The sequence below is a fragment of the Silurus aristotelis genome (genome assembly GCF_946808225.1).
Source record: "Silurus aristotelis genome assembly, chromosome: 13".
In the NCBI taxonomy this organism is placed as follows: Eukaryota; Metazoa; Chordata; class Actinopteri; order Siluriformes; family Siluridae; genus Silurus; species Silurus aristotelis.
Window position 1 is genome coordinate 23,989,949 of NC_139586.1, and position 23,032 is coordinate 24,012,980.

The 23,032-nt window shown below is 42.1% G+C and overlaps 1 protein-coding gene and 1 long non-coding RNA gene across 6 annotated transcripts in view; one reads left to right on the top strand and one right to left on the bottom strand.

Moving 5' to 3' along the window:
• arhgef18b (rho/rac guanine nucleotide exchange factor (GEF) 18b) overlaps nt 1-3,719 on the top strand; it is a 73,012-nt gene extending 69,293 nt beyond the window's left edge. For all 5 annotated transcript variants that reach the window (XM_083558999.1, XM_083558998.1, XM_083558996.1 and 2 more), the window contains one exon: nt 946-3,719. In XM_083558999.1, coding sequence (XP_083415125.1) covers nt 946-1,055 — 110 coding nt within the window. In that variant the 3' untranslated portion in view covers nt 1,056-3,719. The remainder of the gene's footprint in view (nt 1-945) is intronic.
• Nucleotides 3,474-5,553, bottom strand: LOC310736100. The gene is made up of 2 exons (XR_014536438.1): nt 4,014-5,553; nt 3,474-3,892 (listed from the first exon to the last, which is right to left on the bottom strand). It is a non-coding gene; the product is annotated as an uncharacterized lncRNA (long non-coding RNA).
• Between the last annotated feature and the right edge of the window lie 17,479 nt (nt 5,554-23,032).

A 23,032-nucleotide genomic window follows, 5' to 3' on the forward strand; every position in this document is an offset into this window, starting at 1 on the left:
GTATACTAGCATTATTTATATACATTAATACATAAAAACTGCTGAAGTTTCTTTCTCTGTCTCTCTCTCTCTCTCTCTCGCTCTCTCTCTCTCTCTCTCTCTCTCTCTCTCTCTCTCTCTCTGTCTGCCTCTGTCTCTCTCTCATTTTGTGTTTGTGTCTGTGAGACTGTGTCTCTCCCTCTCTCTATCTTACTGTGTGTATCTCTTCTCTCTCTCTCTCTCTCTCTCTCTCTCTCTCTCTCTCTCTCTCTCTCTCTCTCTCTCTCTCTCTCTCTCTCTCTCTCTCTCTCTATATATATATATATATATATATATATATATATATATATATATATATATATATATAATTACTCTTCTTCTGTGTATCTCTACCTCCATGCCACTTTCTGCATCTCTCTCCCTCTGTGCCCCTCTCTTTTTCTCTCCTTCTGTATGTCTCTCCTTCTGTATGTCTCTCCCTTTGTATGTCTCTCTTTGTGTCTCTCACTCTGTGTGTCTCTCTGTGTCTGTCTCTCCTTCTGTGTCTCTTTATGTCTCTCTCTCTCTCTCTCTGTATACAGTGAGGAAAATAAGTATTTGAACACCCTGCTATTTTGCAAGTTCTCCCACTTAGAAATCATGGAGGGGTCATGCACCTACGATGACAATTTCAGACCCCTCCATGATTTCTAAGTGGGAGAACTTGCAAAATAGCAGGGTGTTCAAATACTTATTTTCTTCACTGTATATCTTGCTCTGTATATCTCTCTCTCTGTATATATCTCTCCTGTATCTCTCTCTCTCTCTCTCTCTCTCTCTCTCTCTCTCTCTCTCTCTCTCTCTCTCTCTCTCTCTCTCTCTCTGTATATCGCTCGCTCTGTACATCTCTCGCTCTCTGTATATCTCTCTGTCTCTCTCTCTGTGTGCCTCTCTGTGACGCTGTGTATTTTTTGTGTGTAACTTCAGATCCCCCCATTGGAGATAAATACACCCCCGAGCCTGGGAAGGCACAGAGCCTCCTGAAGTCCTATCCTCTCCCTGACGACAAAGACAAGGAGGAAGTTGTCATGCTTTAGTGTGTGCTGGGATACGTCACAAACGTCAGTGTATGCTGGGATGCACAGCACAGAGCTTCACATGAGGATCGAGAGTTGCTACCTTTTTTTTTTTAGTTCCCTGGAGGAAAAAAATCTTACAGTTTTTAGAGCTTGTCAGTAGCTTTTCCTTACGTTTTAATAGAAGAACCAGATAAAAAAAAACGAATGACTAGTTTTTAGTGAGAGAAATACAATCCCAGAGGAGGCAACTGAAATGAAGGACGTGACGTGAGCAGGGCGTGCTCTTCCTGCCAGACTTATTCCCGAAACGTCACAGAAGGATTTTTCCGCATGTCTCGGATCAGAAAATGGGAAAAAAAAAATTTTAAGATAAAAGTGCTGTTATGTTTATGAAGGAAATTGTTTCACACTGGAACCACTTTTCACAGTTAGGCTGAGAATCTGAGGCTCACTTTGGATCGATCGTCGAGTTTAATGGTTTTATTAGATGAGGTAAAACAGGGACGTCCTGTTTTTTACGTCATCTTATGTCATTTTACGCTTAAAAACCGCCATGTTAATACCCTTAATTTTTTTTATTTTTTTAACAATGAAAAAAGATGTATTGGTAATAATTAGCGATGCATTGAGCAAATCGGCCTTAAAAAAAAAAAAATAATAATTCAAAAATGTTTATTTCTGGTTTTTGATTTGTGTTTTTTTTTTTTTTTTTGTTTTAGTTTTTTTTTACTCATTGTGTATCACACTCGCATATAGAACTGCAGCAGTGGCTTCGGCTTCATGGAATCAAGACTCTAAGACTAAATGTGAACAAGTAGCGTGATAAATGATGTCTGAATGCACCGCTCCAATACTCCTCCTCACTGCAGCAACATCAAACACATTCTTCTTATTCAATTCAAGCATTTTCCAATAAAAACATTTTCTCTTTCTTTTTTCATCTTTCTTTGTCTTTTGCTCTCTCACTGTCTGTCTCTTTGTTTTTCTTTATCCCAGTTTATTTTTCTTTCCCATTATTTTGCTATCTCTCCCTCTCTCTCTATTTCTCTTTGTCTCTCTCTTTCTCTGTCTGTCGCTCTGTCACTCTTTTGCAATCTCTCACTCTGTTTCTCTTGGGCTGTCTTCCTCTTTCTTTCCCACTATTAACACTTTTTGCCCTCTCTTTCTCATTTTTATTCTTTCTCAGTCTGTCTCTCTGTTTCTCTTTCTTTCCCACTCCTTGTCACTCTTTCTCTATTTCTCTCGGTTTCTTCCCCTCCCTACTTCCTGCCACTCTTTTGCTAACTCAGGTTCTCTCTATCTTTCGGTGTGTCTCTCTTTCTTATTTTTTTCTGTCTCTCTCCTTTGCCGTCTCTTTCTCTCTCTTAGACACTTTTCCATTTTTGTCCTTCGACTGCTTTGGGTGCATTTAGATACATTCTGGTTTCCACCAAGAACATTTTAAATTCATGCAGAACATCACTGGAACTGCAGCAGCACTGAAAACAGAAACCCCAGTAAGCTGATGATCAGAGAGATAATGAGGGATTGTGCGCTGGTTTGAGTTCTAATGCCGATATTAAAGACTGTTGTTGAGTATTGAGAACAGAACGTCTCTTCAGGACACGATCATTTAATCAGCGTCGTCTTCTGTTTCTGTCCACGGCAATCCAAATTTTGGAAGCATGTAACACACTGATGAATGGAAATATATTTGAAGATGTTGAAAAAAAATTTTTGCAAAGGACTTCAAGCTCAAGTTGATTTATTTTATATTTTTAATGTATTTATTTATTTTAATTTCTCGACACGGCATCCCAACTCGACTCTAATCCACTTAACTAGAGACGGCGTGCTGTAGAAAACCGAATGTACAACAACGTGTACAAGAGCGAGGACATCAGGAAATAAGACGCCGACGGTGGGGTTGAAAAAATCCTGCCGTTAAGGACAGTGTGTTATTTCTTGATTATTATTTTTAGATTTTTAGTTTACACCATGAAGGTTAAAGTAGGGTTGTGAGCGAATAAACTGGGCACCTTTTAATGAAAATGGTACCTGCTAGCCAATCAGAAGCGAGTGTTTTGTGGCATTTGACTGTACCACTATGCTGTTTGTTGCTTTGGCTATGTTTAGTTTTAATGTATACATTTTCTATGCTGTGTAAATCGTTTTTTCTGTGCGGTATGAATGTACGGTAATTGCCGCTCATTACTGAAGGGTAAATGGTCGTCATGGTTATATTGTTTTGGAAACCGATTGAGAAACGTTCGGCTTTAGCCAATCAGAAGCGAGGATTCTTTTAGAAACTTGTACTGTTGCGAGTTTGGTCTCATTTAATTAACATATGCATATCAGTTTCAGTTTAATTGATATTTGTTTACCAGCCAATGAGAGAAGGTTAAATAGTTGCCATGGTTACAATCAAACGTGTGATCGTTTCTATGTTTTGGTGGGTTTATTATTTGTTTTTGTTTTTTGCGCACTCCTTCTTGTGAACCTCTGACTCCGATGACAGGATGCAAAACCCGGACGGAGTTTTGTATATTTGCTGTTTGGAGGTTCAGTTGTGTAAATATTGTACATGTGTTGTAGATTTCATGCTCCGATGTCTTATAGGATGTCCAATGGACCTTTAGTGCACATTTTTGTTTGGAGTAAGGGAACATGATCCTTCATTGAAGTAAAAAAAAAAGAGATAAATGCTGTAATTCTTCTTAAACTGTTTATCGTTTCTTTTTTCTTTTGTGTGATCTGCTTTAATGAGAAATGAAGCCGAGATTTTCCCTTCACCAAAGATTCACTCAGATACTGTAACCACTGTGTGTTTATCTACTAGCCAAGTCTCTCTCTCTCTCTCTCTCTCTCTCTCTCTCCTCTCTCTCTCTCTCTCTCTCTCTCTCTCTCTCTCTCTCTCTCTCTCTCTCTCTCTCTCTCTCACTCTCTCTCTCTCTCTCTCTCTCTCTCTCTCTCTCTCTCTCTCTCTCTCTCTCTCACTGGTTTAGTTTTATCCTGATCCCCCTTTCCTGATTTGTGATGTTGCATGAGGAGACGAGCTGTTTTATTTCTCTCCTGTGACACTGCACTCTGCTGAAGCACATTTTGCAGTCATTTGTAACAAAAAGAAACAAAAAATAATGTCCTCATTGCCAATTACACTAGTCACTTTCAGTAGGGCACGTGAAGAGGAGTGCGAACGTCCCGTTGTGTGCGCTTGTATTTTTCCAGATGTTTTAATGAGATTTGTAGCACGCAAGAGCACTGTGATTTTTTATTTTCTACTTCTATTGTACTCGCAGAACAAGCTGTAGCTGTATGACACACTTTTCATTTTAGTAATAAAACATCTCATGGTACACGTGTCTGCTTTATTCCTCGAATAATTGCTGGGGGTTTATTTTAATGTCTATGGCCATGTTTCTGATTTTGTGTGGAATTTCAAGAACAGATGGAAAAATATTGCATACATTTAAAGTTTGAGACCTGTGAAGGAAACACGGGGAACAGACAGAAGAGGAAGAGAAAAATTAACTATTTGGCTAAAATGGGGAAAAGACACAGTACATATTTTGTATTAATAAGGCTTTTTTTTTTATGGCAGTTCTAAGAGGCCATGCAGTATGATCATTTTTTCCCTTTTTTTGTTTTCTAATGATCTTGACATAGCAAACATTGTTTCCTCGTGATCAGCACTTCGGAGTGTTCGGCATAGGAACATGTTCTAGAGGCAGCATCATCGCAGCATCATGGATGAGATAAAGTTCATATTTGCTGTGGGAAATTAGTAACTGATAGAGATTTCTAACACCAATGCATTCTTAATAGTATACACCAGAAACATTCACAAAGCCTGAGATTCTCTCACACTACAATTGCGACGTGAGAAAAAGGGTTTTTACGTTGAGATCACGAGAAAACAAGAAAGACGCATATTTTATAATGCTTAGGACTTCTGTAGATTTTGGCCTAAAATACAAAAAAACCTCACCAATTATATTCTATTATTCTATTCAATTAAAAGTATTGTTACTTCAATTAAATTTTACTTAAGTACAAGTGAAATTTAAAACTCCAAGTGGGGGGGTGGAGGGGATTCTAGTGTAGTTTAAAAAGGACAGAGATATAAATCTAAAACTAGCCCTTTTTGATTGAAGCAAAACCTTTACAGATTAAAGTGCAATAACAAAACAAAACAAAAACGTGTTATTGAGAAATTTCAAATGCAGATTCAGAAGTCAGACTTTGATTGGACCATGTATTTTCAACAAAAGTGTATGATTGGTTGTACAGTAATGTTAAAATCTAATGCCAAATCAGCAGATCTACTCCAAAATATAACACTTTTTATTCATTTCATATGACACTTAAATCGTAGCCCTGGCAATAGAGACAGCTTTATTGTGCATTTGCAATGGTCTGTTTGTTTTTGTTTTTTAGGGGGGGGTTTCCCCTTGCATTATTTTATGAATTTTTTTTTTTTTTTTTGTTAGTAACACATGCGATGTAGTTAAGGACAATACTTAAAAAAAAAAAAAAACATGCTTAAGTATATTAAGATTTTAAAACTTAAAAGTACACAAAAAAAACTATTTAATCACAGTAAAACAAGTAAATGTAATTTGTTGCTTTCCATCTCTGAACCAGACATATACAAATAATGGTTAAAAAGGTGCAAAAGTAAATACCTGGTTGAAATGAGGAGGACAATTGGATAAAAGTAAAAAAAAAAAAAAAAAAAAAGACATTTTCAACCTTCAGTAGATGTGTCTCAGATTACTTCTCTTCAGACAGTAGGAAAGGTGGAGGGGTTTTATACTTGTCACATGTACTTTGCAGCATAGTGAAATATTTTTGCGTATCCCAGCAATGTTAGAAAGCTGAGGTCAGAGTGCAGATTCAGCCACGTTACTGAATCCCTGTAGGGCAGAGCTCAAGGAACCATAAGTGGAAGCTTGGCAATGCTGGGACTTGAACCCCTGACCTGCTAATCAGTACCCCAGAGCCTTAGCCAATGAGCTACCACAAACTCCTGTTCCAAGTTTTCAAAATATACCCATTATAATAGAAAACATAAAGGATGTCATTACTAATACAACTGTAGCCTCCATTCAATGAGTTCAAAGTCCACATGGTGGTGTGAGAATATCCTGTTATCACTGCAGAGGTTTTTGCTTGTGTGGACTGACAGTTACATGGGGTGTTCTGGGACTTTTGAGTTTATAAAAGAATACAAATTTGAAGGTGTGGAAACCTGCTTTACATTTTAAAGGTACAAACTTTTTGGTCCGTTTTTTTATGAAAATGATTTATTTTAAACTGCCATTTTAGAAAGATTTGTCAGTATGCCCGAACCATCTTAGGACAGCCTGGTGAATGATAGTGTTCACCGTTCCCACAGAAAGTTTCACAACAAGTTATGCATCAATTATCCAGGATCAGGCATTCCACATGCTCACAGGAATGACTGCTGTGGGCTGGGAACCACTATGAGCTGGATAGTCACTGACAGACATAAACGTTTGAAACGTTTACACTATTCAGATGTCCTGCTGCGGCTGAACACTTCATCAGATATACAAGAGTTTTACTTTGTTCAAGAAACTTTACCACATGACTTTCCATACACTCACTAACACTGTTGTCTGCCATCTTGATTAACGGTCTCTGGACCGGTCGTCGACATGTGCGCCACCTATCAGTAATAGGTAATAGTAATATTACCAGGCTAGCATTAATTTTTCTGCCTCCTTCTACTATCATGAGAAAAAGAGCAGTTGTTGAATTTCCGCCACCGCCAGCTTCACCACCAGCAGTTACCTGAGAGTTTAATAAAATGGGTTTAAAGTAAAATAATATCAGGCTAAAACACAGAAAATGGAGTATCAGGGGTAAAAACACACAATGAGACTAAAAACCAAGTGTTCAATTTCATCTCGAGTTGGTTTGATGAACTTTGATGACATTGTGACTTTTGGGGGCCTTTTAGTTCCCTGGAGGCGTCTCATGTGGGAATATGAAACACTGCTGAGCTTCTGCAGACAGAGCGCTCTTTGTGTGTCTGTCTGTCTTTCTGTCTGTCTGTAAATTTTTTCCCATGTATGTGTCTCCATCCACCTACGCACACACAAACAGCTACACACAAACATTTATTAAGGTTACACCACCCACTAACAGCCTTCTGGACAGCTCCATCCTGCAGGAAGTGTGTAATAAACATAGGTGTGTATGTGTTTGTGTGTGTGTGTGTGTGTGTGTGTGTGTCTTCATGGTAACAGGTATACAATGCCCAGTCAGCTGTATAAGCACATTTTATGGACAGATAGTGTATTTGTGATATGATTGTGTGATAAGGGGACACACACACACACACACACGGCTGAATTGTTCTGTATCAGTTACATGTGCAGCTCACATGATTTCTGCTGAAGAAGAGTATGGAAATGTTCTCAGTAATGTTCTCATCAACAGAGTGTCAGAGTTAACAGTCAGCAATGAGGTTTACATTTTCATGACATGAAAAGTTACATTTATGGTGTTTGGCAGATGCTGTCAACCAGGGCGACTTCCAGGTATCTAATTTATACAGCTGAACAGTTGAGGGTAAAGGGTCATGCTCAAGGGCCCAGCAGTAGCAGCTTGATAGAGCTGGAGTTTGAACTTAAGCAGACCTTTCACACTAACTATAGCTGTTAAAAAAATAAACGAGGGGAGTTCCAGTCAAATGAGGAGTTTTTTTTAGTTCAGGGAACCATCATGAGCGGCTCGTCACTGATGGACGTACAGCCGTCTTTGAAACATTTACACCATTCAAATGTCTTACCGCAGCTGAATTTCATCATCGTACTGTGCTTGAAGTCTCCTGTAGAAATCCATGGGTTTAACGCATTCATTCACAAGAAACGTCATCACCGCACGCTGTTAAAATGAAAAAATTGCAATGTACATACATTGAAAACAATATGAAGTGTTATATACAGAATATTTAAAGGAAGAATAAATGAAATAAAATTAGTAAAAAAAAATAATAATACAGAGCAATTCTAACAATAATAGGGAAACACAGGAACGAAGCGGATCACACACTGTTCCTAATATTGTGTCGCTAATATACAGCAGCTTTTATCTGGTTGAAAGAGAAGTTTTTCACAGATTGTGGAATATTTGGTTTATTGGTGTGTCAGATCTGTGTGTATTTTGTGCACTTTGTGTTAACGTGTAGCTCAGATGTGTTTTGTTGTAGTGGAGACAATGTTTTTCTGAGGGAAACATGCTCTCCTTGGTGTCTAACACCAGTCTCTACCTGGCGTTTGTGTTTATTTGTCACTATGTACAGGTAGTCTGCTATGGTGTACATGCTCAAATATTACTGCATTTAACTCTACTCTTTCTCTCTCTATCCCGCTTTCTCTCTTACAGGCCAATGCTCTCTATGTGTGTCTGTTGCTGTAATGAGGAACAGTATTTCCTGTGGAAAACCCATTCAAAGTGTAAACACATCAGGATGTATGGAAACACATTTGTCTATAAAAACAGAGAAAACATTTTATGCATCAATTGTTATTATTAGATTTTCTTTTCCATGGATAAGATGGTTTAAGCGCTCTTTCTGTGGTTTCTCCATCTCTCTGTTTATTCATATTCAAGAAGAGAATATATCTACAATATTCCTGCAGTGCTGGAACTAATAAACTCTCTTTTTCTCCACCAATAAATAAGCCGCTTTTATTTCTTTCTGAGATTCTGAGAAGGTCTATTTTAGAAAGGGTTCAATTAAATTTGGGCGTAAATTAAAAAGATTCAATCCAGTACATTAATCCTAAATGTGATTTTTATTTTTTTTTTTTTCTGTTTGTAGAGCAGCTTTGAAAAATCATGTGGGTTTCATTGTTGGAATATTTTTCTATTTCTTTTTCTTTTTTTTTTTAGATCTTTTCTATTGCTTTTATTTTCTATTGAATATATATATATATATATATATATATATATATATATATATATATATATATATATATATTTAATGTCTTAGTCTAAATAAATGTTTTTGCTTTATGTCTTTTTTGTCTTAATGATTGCCGATGGTGATATTTTCAGGTGCTTTACAGGCTTTAATGAAATTGTTATTGTCAAAACAACTGCTAAGGAATAGTGATGAAAGGATGCTTGGAAGAACATTACTCATGATCACACATTCCAGATGCTCATGATATTTCTCACACTCTGGTGTTTGTAATGTTTGAATGATTTATCATCACACTCTTATTGTCACTCAGATGAGGACGGTTTCACTTTTGAGTCTTATTCCGTTTCTTTTTTTTTGGCCCAGTTGCCCCAGGCTTCCTCATCCGGGATAAATACACAAATTTAAATACAAGTGAATTTTGTTCTATAATTCTTACATTCTGCAAAGCTGTTTTTATGTTCACTGTGAAAAGTGCTATAAAAATAAACAAAATTATTAAAATGAATTAAATTGAATTAAATTGATATTGCGGCAGGCCTAGACATATTGTACTGCTGATGTACAGTTTTGTGCTTTTATTTTTACAGCTTTTATTGCTTTATTTATTTGTTTATTTATTGAATTATTGAAGGGTGAGAAAGCAGACTCATCCTCTTAATTCTTTTGTTTTAAATGTAGTTGTCATTATCTATTATCATTATTATTATTTATTAAAATGTTTGATCAGAAATATATCTTTCATTTATTGTTAATTTTATTTGTTCTATTAATCTAAGCATATCTTTATTCTGAATTTATCATAATTTCACTATATATTTAAAGCAGAGAAGCACAAACATTACTGCATTTTGAATTTCTTGCAATTCTTTTTTAAGCAACTCTGAAGTGTTGAATTTCAAGCATTCAAGGAATCTCGAGCTGATCTGTGAGGGCTGATCCTCAAGGCTTGCTGCACCCTGTCTACTCCATTATTAATTCACGTCACTCCTTCTTTTCACATCTTTTCAGAAAAATTGCACTAATCAAAGTCAAACCTGCCACACCCAGATTCTGGGTCTCACCCAGACTGTCTCATTAACATGGATTCTGCCTTCACGTCGCTTCACTTCACTTCCACACTTCCTGTTCTTTGTTCCTTTTCTCATACTGAAAACTCCCACTCACCGTAACAGTAAGGCAGTGGCTATGCAGAATAGGATGGGAATTTCCTGTGTGTGTTGTGTTTTCAGAGATTTAAATCTCGTGTGGAATGTGTATGAGTAAGATCACTGGCATGTGACCACGTGGAATCGCACATTTTTGCATTTGTTTCAGAGGGAAAAACAATGCACTGCTTAGAGCACCATCTCCATCATTTATCCTTCAATAACGAGATTTATCATAAGGTCAGGGTGAGTCTGGGGACATGGAGCCAACACACACACACACGCACACACACGCACACACACACACACACACACACACACACACACACACACACATGCGCTATATTAACAAAAGTATTGGGACATCAGACTTTTCCAGCCATATGTAGCCAAACCTGTTCTCCATACATGCCTGAGAATGAGGATGGGTTTCTTTCTAAATCTGGTTTCTCTCAAGGTGTCACACAGGCTGGCTCATTGATTAGAGATAAATTAATAGGGACAAATTTATAAGCTAATTTTAGAAAATATTAACTGTTCTTCTTCTTCTTCTTCTTTTTGCATCTTTTCCCATTAGGGGTCACCACAGCGGATCATCCGTCTCTATACCACCCTGTCCTCTACATCTGTCTCTTTCAAACCAACTACCTGCATGTCTTCCCTCACCACATCCATAAACCTTCTCCTTGGTCTTCCTCTTTTCCTCCTTCCTGGTGGCTCCATCCTCAGCATTCTCCTACCAATATACCCCATGTCCCTCCTCTGCACATGTCCAAACCAACTCACTCTCGCCTCCCTCACCTTGTCTCCAAAACGTCCTACATGCGCTGTCCCTCTGATAAACTCATTTCTAATCCTGTCCATCGTCGTCACTCCCAACGAAAACCTCAACATCTTCAGCTCTGCCACCTCCAGCTCCACCTCCTGTCTTTTACTCAATGCCACTGTCTTTGAACCATACAACATAACAGGTCTCACCACAGTCCTATAAACAAACTGTCCATTGTTGAAAGTACTATACAAAAATATTGGAATAGAATTTCTATTGCTCTTCTTTACTCCAAAAGTGACTCCAATTACACTTTTATTTTATTTTATACATTCTTAATAAATCATAAAAAAAACTGCTGCTTTCTGAATTCTTTATGTTAAAGATTTCTGAATATCAGGCACGTATTTGATACGAGGAAGCTTGTTTGCTGGAGTGTTACCTGATCAGCTACTCAGCTCTGTAGTAAGTTACTATACCTAGCAAGCCGTTAAGCATAATTCAGAATGTTATACTTTTAGAAAAAAAGATTTATTTAAAAAATTAAATTTTTATTTTATAAAGTGCTGTTTTTTTGTTGTGTATGTGAAGAAAAGCTGCAGTTAATTTGTTTTAGGTAGAATGAAAAATTTAAAACTGTTATTATTGATATTAATGACTGATATGAGACAACTTTTGAATAGCAAACAATATTTGTTGCATGCAAGCTTGTTCATTATTTAGTATACAGTAGGGATTCGCATCAGCACATACTGTATTTTTCAGACTATAAGCCACTACATTTTCTACAGAAAAATACTACAGAAATAGTTGTGAAAGGAAGGAGGAAGACAGTGAACAATGGCTTTGTTGATAGGCTGCTGTTTAGATACAAGCCGTTGTAACGCGTTGAGTCTGGGTGAAGGGAGAGCTCGCTAAAACTCCAGTTGCAACAGAAATCATATAAGCACAGACAGGTTTCCAAAACTCGTGCTTTTTTATTTTTCTTGGCAACAGCGTTACGGGTTAGTCAAAGAAACTTAGAAATGAGCATCAGAAAATAATAAGGACATAATCTTCAGTCTTACACACACGCAGTAATACCGGTAAATGCAGTGACATGCTATTCCCAAAATACCGCTATGCTCCTAATAGAAGCTCAACATATTGCATTTACTGTCTTTCGCTAAAGCCTGTGTAAAGTTCATTAGTTTCAGTGTAGACACCTGCGGCTTATAGACAGGTGCGGCGTATTTATGTTTAAAATAAAAATCTTAGTAAAATTCAGTGGGTGCGGCTTATATTTGGGTGCGCTTAATAGTACGGAAATTACGGTAGATATAAAAGTTAGCGATGTGATGCATCAGTTTTAAAAAAAGTGTGCATCGTTTTTAACATATTTGAATCAATAAAACATGATTTATTTATATATAATTATTATTTGATTTGCTATACTTTTAATATTTAGAAAGTGACCAAAAATTAGTGGAAAATATTTGATATGTAGATTGATTGCCCCTCGCTGAACTGTTTCCCGGGCGCGTTCTCTCAGCACCGCTGCTGCTATGTGAATATGACGCATTACAACACTACGGAGACCGAGGCGTGTCCTGAGAGTCACATAGAATACAGATTAACATGGCAGAGGTAGAGCTGCAACTTCCTGACAGAAGACAGAACATGAGGTTTTATTTAATCTTATTTTTCCTTTCTTTTTGCACTACAAATGCATGTTTGTGAAAGATTATGATTTGCTATCTGTCTGAACCAAATTAATAATTGTGAACTATCTGAACCGTATTGAATTGCATCTTATTGCTGTCAGGCTGCAGACGCGGAAGCCGATATAGTCCGATCATTGTCCTTTTATTTCAACAACCGTACAACACAAAAACACTCATAAGCCGTTGAAAACAACAAACAAAGACATCCGCTCGATACGCGTTGTCCGCTATGAGTTCGAATGTCCCAAGCATAATCCATAAAGCCTTCAGCAATGAGTAATCCAAGTCGGAAGTGGAATTTGCATATACAGCCGGCGGTCGAGCAGCCACGCGATTGTCCAGCTTGACAATATAACGACCGACAGCCTGTGACTCAAGAACGTGAGTTTATGTAGTCTGATCTTTCATTAAACAGCTGTCGGTCTTGGGAAGCAGCGTGACTGCTATCGAGGGGGGCGTGGCAGGGTGGATCTCTGACAGCTACAGACGGGGGCGTGGCAGGGTGAATCCCTGACAGCTACAGAGGGGGGCGTGGCAGGGTGAATCCCTGACAGTACCCCCCCCTCCAGGGGCGACACCTGACGCCCCAAAACCCACCTATGCCAGGCGGGCCAGGGCACTCCGAGGAAGGCCTCCTTAGACGCCTGGGAGCAACGGAGGCCTGGTGAGCATCCTCTGCGGAGAGCCGGCATGGAACAACACCTTGCAGGAGGATCCGGAACGGAGCCACGCCCTCGGTGCTGACGGGAGGCTGAGTAAAGCCCCTGGCGGGGATTGAAGCCGGAGCGATCTCCATGGCGGGGAACCGGAACTGGACGCCAACCATGACAATGACCGGGGAGTGGAGGACGTCCCGGGCGGAGACCAGGAATGTCGTACCACCCTCTGAGGGACCTGGAGGACCGACGTGGCCGTCAGAGGGACCTGGAGGAGCCCGGGGGCGAGCCGTCGCCCTGAAGAGGAGCCCGGGGGCGAGCCGTCGCCCTGAAGAGGAGCCCGGGGGCGAGCCGTCGCCCTGAAGAGGAGCCCGGGGGCGAGCCGTCGCCCTGAAGAGGAGCCCGGGGGCGAGCCGTCGCCCTGAAGAGGAGCCCGGGGGCGAGCCGTCGCCCTGAAGAGGAGCCCGGGGGCGAGCCGTCGCCCTGAAGAGGAGCCCGGGGGCGAGCCGTCGCCCTGAAGAGGAGCCCGGGGGCGAGCCGTCGCCCTGAAGAGGAGCCCGGGGGCGAGCCGTCGCCCTGAAGAGGAGCCCGGGGGCGAGCCGTCGCCCTGAAGAGGAGCCCGGGGGCGAGCCGTCGCCCTGAAGAGGAGCCCGGGGGCGAGCCGTCGCCCTGAAGAGGAGCCCGGGGGCGAGCCGTCGCCCTGAAGAGGAGCCCGGGGGCGAGCCGTCGCCCTGAAGAGGAGCCCGGGGGCGAGCCGTCGCCTTCTGCGGAGCCCGGGGGCGAGCCGTCGCCTTCTGCGGAGCCCGGGGGCGAGCCGTCGCCTTCTGCGGGCGCTGGAGACGAGCCGTCGCCTTCTGCGGGCGCTGGAGACGAGCCGTCGCCTTCTGCGGGCGCTGGAGACGAGCCGTCGCCTTCTGCGGAACCCGGGGGCAGCGGTTCAACTTCCCTTTCGCAGTCCTGGAGCCGGGGTGAGTGCACAGGGAAACCCCTGGGCGTAGGGGCGCTCCTTGGGACCCTTAGGAGCAGATCGGAGCCTACTGAGCAGCCTGGAAATGAGGTGAAGCCTGCCTGGAGATCCACGAGCGGAGAAGGGCTCGCCTGGAGGTCCACGACATCAGTGGAGCTCTCTTTGGGACACTGAAGCGGAGGCGGAGACGAGCTCTCGGGAGGAGCCTGGAGCGGAGTCGTGCCCTCTTGAGGAGCCTGGAGCTGGGCGGAGCTCTCTGGAGGGACCTGGAGCTGGGCGGAGCTCTCTGGAGGGACCTGGAGCTGGGCGGAGCTCTCTGGAGGGACCTGGAGCTGGGCGGAGCTCTCTGGAGGGACCTGGAGCTGGGCGGAGCTCTCTGGAGGGACCTGGAGCTGGGCGGAGCTCTCTGGAGGGACCTGGAGCTGGGCGGAGCTCTCTTGGAGGTCCTGGGGCGGCGCAGAGCTTTCCGTGGGCGAGATGTCGCCTTGGAAGGGGCTCTGGGATGTGGCGTCGTCTGGAGAGGGACTCGGAGGAGTCACTTCGCCTTCTGTGACCGGAGGTGGCGCGGCGCTCTCGTGACGACTCTGTGGCGGGAAAGCATGCTCCTGGAGACTCTGTGGCGGCGCGGCGCTCTCGTGACGACTCTGTGGCGGGAAAGCATGCTCCTGGAGACTCTGTGGCGGCGCGGCGCTCTCGTGACGACTCTGTGTCGGGAAAGCATGCTCCTGGAGACTCTGTGGCGGCGCGGCGCTCTCGTGAACACCCTGTGGCGGCGCGGCGCTCTCGTGAACACCCTGTGGCGGCGCGGCGCTCTCGTGAACACCCTGTGGCGGCGCGGCGCTCTCGTGAACACCCTGTGGCGGCGCGGCGCTCTCGTGAACACCCTGTGGCGGCGCGGCGCTCTCGTGAACACCCTGTGGCGGCGCGGCGCTCTCGTGAACACCCTGTGGCGGGAAAGCACGCTCCTGGAGACACTGTGGCGGCGTGGCACGCCCACGGGAACCTCGGAACAGAGCGGCACGCCTGTAGAAGCTCTGTGACGGCATGGCGTGCTCGCCGACGCTCGGAGATGGTGTGGTGCGTCCACGAGAACCCCAAAACACAGCAGCACGCTGGTAGAGACCCTGAGATGAAGCAGCCCTCTCATCAAAACATTGGGGCTGAGCTGCAGGCTCATGGGAGATCCGGCACGGAGCCGCGTGCTCTTGAGAACCTTGGAATGGAGCACCTTCCTCCTCAAGGGGACTGTAGTGGAGATCCACCACCTCTATCCCCAACTTCCCCAGAAGCAGCCCGCTGAATTCGGCGAGTGAGCCGAATTTGCCCCCTTTGGCGCTCCATAGTGAGCTGGCTTTGGCAAGAACTTCTCCAGACAGGAGGGAAATACAGAGGGCAATCTTGGCTCGTTCGGAAGGAAACCGGGAAATGTTAACAGCCACATACTCGCCGATGCCTTGCAGAAATCCGCCCAATTCGTCTTTTTTCCCCGAGTAACGAGCCGGTAATCCCCTCGCGCTCTCTGAGGGGCGTGGCGCAGCCGCGCTCTCATGATCCGGCTTCTGTGGATCTGAACCGCGAGAAGCGGCACTGAGCTTCCGGAGGAAATCCGAAGCCGGGTTCAGCTGCCGATCCGTTGCGGTCGGAATCGCGGAATGGCGAATCCGCGTTCGGTATAGGTCGGTCGTTCTGTCAGGCTGCAGACGCGGAAGCCGATATAGTCCGATCATTGTCCTTTTATTTCAACAACCGTACAACACAGAAACACTCATAAGCCGTTGAAAACAACAAACAAAGACATCCGCTCGATACGCGTTGTCCGCTATGAGTTCGAATGTCCCAAGCATAATCCATAAAGCCTTCGGCAATGAGTAATCCAAGTCGGAAGTGGAATTCGCATATACAGCCGGCGGTCGAGCAGCCACGCGATTGTCCAGCTTGACAATATAACGACCGACAGCCTGTGACTCAAGAACGTGAGTTTATGTAGTCTGATCTTTCATGAGCCACAGCTGTCGGTAATCTTGGGAAGCAGCGTGACTGCTATCGAGGGGGGCGTGGCAGGGTGGATCTCTGACAGCTACAGACGGGGGCGTGGCAGGGTGAATCCCTGACAGCTACAGAGGGGGGCGTGGCAGGGTGAATCCCTGACAATTGCATTGAATCAAGTAAAAATCGGATCAGACCATATTGTAATAGGGGTTAATCATATCTTATCGAATCGCATCACATTGGTAGCTGCTTCACATTATCTTTAATGTATTGTATCATTGCCTATGCTTTAAGATGAAAATCCCATCAGCCTCAGTTGTGGAGATGCACATACATCACAATATATCATATTTTACAGTACCTAATTTATTCTTCTCAGCTTACCAGGTAACCAGGAACTGACTTCTAATAGAACGGTTCTTTCTTTCTGTGCAGCATAAACAGCATGGACTACATTCTGCCACTGAATTATCAGTACATGCCATTTTTTAATATAGAATTTTTTTTTAACCTCGTGAACCTGCTGAGGTGGGTGTCTTCATATCTGATTCCAGTCGCCCACCCAGACATCTTAAGTTCACCTTAGACATCCAAAAGCATGCAGCGTGTCCTCAGGGGCGTCTGTGGTCACAGAGAAACGACTTGTTTGACAAAACGGTGCTCGTTTATTCCTGGATCCTTCCAGACACGCTGATTGCCCTGTTTGTTGTTTGGGAAAACCGCTATGTGTAAATTATCTTGTGTGTACACATTCCTCAGGTGGAACCACACACTTCTCTACAAATAGACAAGATGGAGGCGGCTGATGTGGTGAGTGTTGAAGACAAAATGTCTTTCTGTTTCCGCTGTGATACAGTTGTGGAAATACAGGGTCCGCTTCAAGTCAAGTCAAGTCGAGTCGAGAAGCTTTTATTGTCATTCCTACCATATATAGCTGACGCAGTACACAGTGAAATGAAACAACGTTCCTCCAGAACCCTGGTGCTACATAAAACATCATAGAGCGACATCACACAATATAAAGCTACATAACAGAACAGAAGCTGCTTCACATGTACAGAGTTTAGAGAAGGAAAATGTCACATGTAATAGAATTTAGGGTGCCATAATAAGGTGTGCAGTAAAAAAACCCTACAAAGATGTCACAAGGGGAAAAAAGTTGTATAAGAGAAATAAACCCCATAGCTTTGTTTTCTTTCCTAAAACAGAACATGGTGTTTTATTACTTACAAATTGCATAAAGCCATTTTTATGTACTCAGTGGGTTTTACTCATCATGCCTAGACATCAAATAAAATATATTAATCTAGCTAAAAATGTATTATATTTGATTTGAGATGGTGTTTCTCAAAAAATATATATCCCAACTTATATTTGTAGTATTTATCTTGATTATATATTATTAAATTATATACTATACTGACGAAAGTATTGGGACACCTGACTTTTTCAGCCATATTTCATCTCAAATCCATTTAGTGTATGTGACAATCACTACATATGTTACATTATGTATGTAATATACAGTATGAGACAAAGAAATAAACTTGAACCTCAAACCTAATAACAGTTTTGGGTACAGACCCAGATTAAACCAAAAATTAAAACCAAAAAGAAAATTCCCACTGACACGCAATACAAAAAGAAAATAACATTACAACAATGTAGAGATGTGGTGATTACTGATTAACCAATATATTGTGATTTCTTATTTTGCTCCTTTTTAAAGACAAATTTAGAGCTGAAGAAAAGCACACTATTGTCCTTAATTTAGTTTAAAGTTGCAATTAAAAGGGTCCCCACAGAAAAATCTTTAAGCTTTTAAAGTAACACTGCAAATCAGAGGTTTATATCAATGCACCTGCTCTAATACAGTCTTCTTTGTATAGGAACAGTTCGTTCTCAGTGACGTCTTTTTTACGACTCACTGCAAAGGCTTGTTTATTATTTTGGCCTTGGTCCACCCTGAAGTCTGTCCTGGTGCATAGTATTGTACATAATTCAATACACCTTCAGTTTACGATACCCCGGTGTTTGTGTTTCCATTCCCCCATCACACTTTTACCAAATACACTTTCATCCACCTAATATATATTTACCCCGTGCCTTTAATCACACTGTGTGCCCCAACCCTAGACTGGGATGTAACAGCCATGTGTTAGAAGTCGGATGGCACTTAAGTAAAATTATGATTTGCTGTCTGTCCAAATTGAACCAACTGAACCAAAGTAATAAATTCGACTATCTGTACCATATTGAATGAATGCAAAAGAATGACGTGTGCAACCGGTAAATTATATGGTGGTGTTTCGTTGAAGGAAATGTTTATTGAATATTTATTGAAGGAGTCTCCAGTGTCAGCACTTTGTCAGAGTCAGAGCTTAAAAGAATAAAAGATAATACAAAAATATCAATAATTTTATTAACATGATATGAATTTCATTTTTTTGGTATGTTCACGAAAGAAAGAATCAGAGAAGCTGGTGAGGGAACGACTGTTTATAGCTACAAACATACAGTTACATTTATAGCTGCTTTACACATGTAACTATTGTCTGCTTTATAAATGTAACTGCATACATACAATATATTATGATGTCTTTCTTTCATATTGTTAGTGTTTGCAAGTCGGTGTGGAGTAAGAGGAATAGAGCAGTTCGGTTTCATCACACGGCACGTGGTCGAATCTTTTCGAAAACAGTTATGATTCGAAAAATACTGAACAAATAATAAAGCCGTAGCTCGTAATTGACCACGCTGAGCTCCCATTTTCTTTTCTTTGACATCCTTGACAGGCAGAAAAGGAGAGGAGGTTAATCGGCTATCATTTTCGACTTTGAGTGGTGTTGCAGGAGCAGCGGACTTCTTTCCACCTCACTGCTCCTTTTCTGAAAGCAGACACAATCTATCTCTTCCTCCTCCTCCTCCTCGTCCTCCTCCTCCTCCTGTTTTTTTGTCTCTTTTCTGCTTTTTGCCAGGCTTCAAACAGCTATTTATGCGTGCCGCTGTAATTGTGTCACTGGCAGAATCTGCTTGATTTCTTTTCCGTTTTTCATTTTACATGACAATAGGGCTTTTCAGCAGCCTCCTCTTTTATACCCACACACACACACACACACACACACACACACATACTAGGATCCCTTTGACTGAAAGATGTTTCATCTCATGCCTGTTTGGATACTGTGTGTGTGTGTGTGTGTGTGTGTGTGTGTGTGTGTGTGTGTGTGTGTGTGTGTGTGTGTGTGTGTGTGTGTGTGTGTGTGTGTGTGTGTGTGTGTGTGTGTGTTAGACACTCTCCATTTATAGAGTTTTGGCCCAAAGTGAATGAAGTCATCGATGTCAATTTGATTTATTTTATTTCAATTTACATAATAATTCAGCCATGAGCATTAAATCTTTAAGATTTTTTTTTTCTGAAAATAATAAAATAAATAAATATATATATACAAACATAAACTTCTTGTAAAAAAATTGCCCAGGAATAAACCACTATGCAGCTGTTCTTAAAATTCCATGTTGCATACATTTCTAATTGTTTTATTGAATCTCACAGAAAAAAAAAAAAGGTTACAATAAATAGTCCTAAAAATAGTTACATATTTTTAAAATTATGTTTCTTTCAGTTCTCGCTCCAACAGTCAGCGTTGTTTGTCCCATGAGAGAGAGCACCCAGCTGTTCTGGGGCGGGTTTTCCATCTGGCGTCTCTCCTAACCTTTTCATCCTCCTCGCCTAAGTGGTCTGGACACACACACATTCACACACTCTTCTCATGGGATTTGTGCTGGGCATGAGGCCAAGCACACTGTTGCTCTGGTTCTAAAGAGTATCTGACGTTCATGAAACTGCTCTTACTCAATCCAAACATTATCTCGGATTTTATTTCCTTGGTTGTAAATCTAAATGACATTTATTTACTGTTTTATTTTATCCTGGACACCTCCTGTTTTTTTCTGTTTTATTTTTACAACATGCTCATTTTGCTGAGTGATTTAAAAAGCATGCAGCACACCTTCAGCCCTGAAGCCATGAGTGTGTCAAGCACACAGCACCTGCCAAAATGATTCACCTCCACATGAGTCACATGACCAGCAAAAGGTGTCATGAGACTAAAATAGGGTCTGGATAATGAGGTTTATACCATATGTTGAATTCTGGATTCTGATTGGTCGGAAGGTGCTGATTACATTTTAAACAGTAGCTGTGACAGAAATGCAGCAGTGAATCAAATTTATATACATGCGTCCATTTATTATTATTTCTGAAGGAACAACCTGGTGTTTTGAATCTCCATATAAAGCTTTTCCAACATCTTTAGGACACGGGAGGTTTACAGATTTACAACTTTTTGGTTACATGATTGATTCGCTTGGTTCCGAATATTTTCAAATGTGCTAATGTAACTTTTATAGCTGTGAAAACAGGAGGTGGTAGATTAGTGGTTAAGGCATTGGACTGCCACTCCCAGGCCCCTGAGCAATGCCCTTAACCCTATAGCTGCTCAGTTGTATGAGTGAGATAAATGGATGAGTGTCTGCCAAATGACAAATGTAAACAGATAAAAAGTAGTCACCCCTCAATGATCTTCTTCTTTCGGCTGCGCCCATTAGAAGTCGCTACGGCGGATCATCCGTCCTCTACAGCTGCCTTTTTCAAACCAACTACCTGCATGTCTTACTGCAACACATCTATAAACCTCCTCTTTGGCCTTCCTCTTTTCCTCCTTCCCGGTGGCTCCATCCTCAGCATTCTCCTAATGATATACCCCATGTCCCTCCTCTGCACAATACAACGCCATCTCGATCAGGCCTCTCTCACGTTGTCCCCAAAACGACCTACATGCGCTGTCCCTTTAATAAACTAATTTCTGATCCTGTCCATCCTCATCACTCCCAATAAAAATCTCAACATCGCAGGTCTCACCACAGTCCGGTAAACTTTTACTCTTGCAGATCACAAATGACAATTGACAAATCACTCCTGCTATCACTCTTCTCCACCCACTCCACCCTGCCTGCAATTTTTTCTTCACTTCTCTAACACACTCTCCATTACTTTGCACTGTTGATCCCATGTACCTGAACTCCTCCACCTTCTCCACCTCTTCTCCCTGCAACCGCACCACTCCACTGCACCCCCTCTTATTCACACACATGTACTCTGTCTTACTCCTACTGACTTTCATTCCCCTTCTCTTCAGCGTGTACCTCCACCTCTCCAGGCTCTTCTCAACCTGCTCCCTACTCTCACCACAAATCACAATATCATCCGCAAGCATCATAGTCTAGGGAGACTCCTGTCAGACCTCGTCCGCCAACCTGTCCATCACCACTGCAAACAGGAAAGGGCTCAGAGCCGATCCTTGATGCAGTCCAAGCTCCACCTTGAACCAGTCTGTCATTCCTACTGCACAATTCACTGCTGTCACACTGTCCTCATACATTTCCTGCACCACCCTCACATACTTCTCTAAAACACCCGACTTTCTCATACAATACCACAATTCCTCTCTTGGCACTCTCTCGTACCCTTTCTCTAAATCCACAAACACTCAATGCAATTCCTTCTGTCCTTCTCTATACTTCTCCATCAACATTCTCAAAGCAAATAATGCGTCTATGGTGCTCTTCCTCATCATGAAACCCTACTGTTGCTCACAGATGGTCACCTCTTCTCTCAGCCTGGCTTCCACTACTCTTTTCCATAACTTCATGGTGTGACTGATCAACTTTATTCCCCTGTAGTTACTGCAGGTCTGCACATCTCTCTTATTCTTAAAGATCGGTACCAGCACACTCATTCTCCATTCCTTAGGCATCCTCTCATCTTCCAAAATCCTGTTAAATAACTTGGTTAAAAACTCCACTGCCATCTCTCCTAAACATCTCCATGCTTTTACCGGTATGTCATCTGGTCCAACCGACTTTCCACTCTTCATCCTCTTAATAGCTGCTCTCACTTCCTCTTTACTAATCCTATCCACTTCCTGCTTCATCATCCAACCTTCTCTCTCTCTCATTTTCCTTGTTCATCAGCTGCTCAAAAAACTCCCTCCACCTTCTCAACACACTCTCCTCACTAGTCAACACATTTCCATCTACATCCTTTATTGCTCTAACTTGCAGCCCTCTGCCTGGGCAATCGGTACAAATCCTTTTCTCCTTTCTTACTGTCTAACTTCTCATACAGCTCCTCATATGCCTTTTGCTTGGCTTTCGCCACATCCCTCTTTACCTGCTGCCGCATCTCCTTGTATTTCTGCCTACTTTTCTCATCACTCTGTTGATCCCAGTTTTGTTTCACCAACCTTTTTCTCCTTATGCTCTCCTGCACTTCCTCATTCCACCACTACATCTCTTTGTCTTCCTTTCAATTTTCCAGAAGTCAAACCAAGTATCACCATTATCACTTCTGCAGTAGTTGCCCAATTATCCACCACCTCTTTACCACCATCAATGCTGTCTAGCAACACTGTTCCCAGCCAACACCTTAGTCTCCAATCTCCTTCAGGTTGCATCTTCTGCATAGAATGTAATCCGCCTGTGTGCATTTTTGAATTGCAGAAACGAAAGGGTTATAGTAGAATGATAAATTGTGTCTGCAAACTTTTGTCTATATAATGAAGCTGCTGTCAGTATATATCATGTAAAGGTGCTAATAAACAAAAAGCAATCATTTACTCAGTGAGGTGGTGGTTACTGTCACACCACCACCCATTCCTAGATCTCTTTAGTATCAATTTGCTGTAATAATAATCTCAACTCTTCTGGGAAGATATTTCACAAGATTTGTGAAGATTTGTGCTTAGAGCTCTATAGCATTCTAC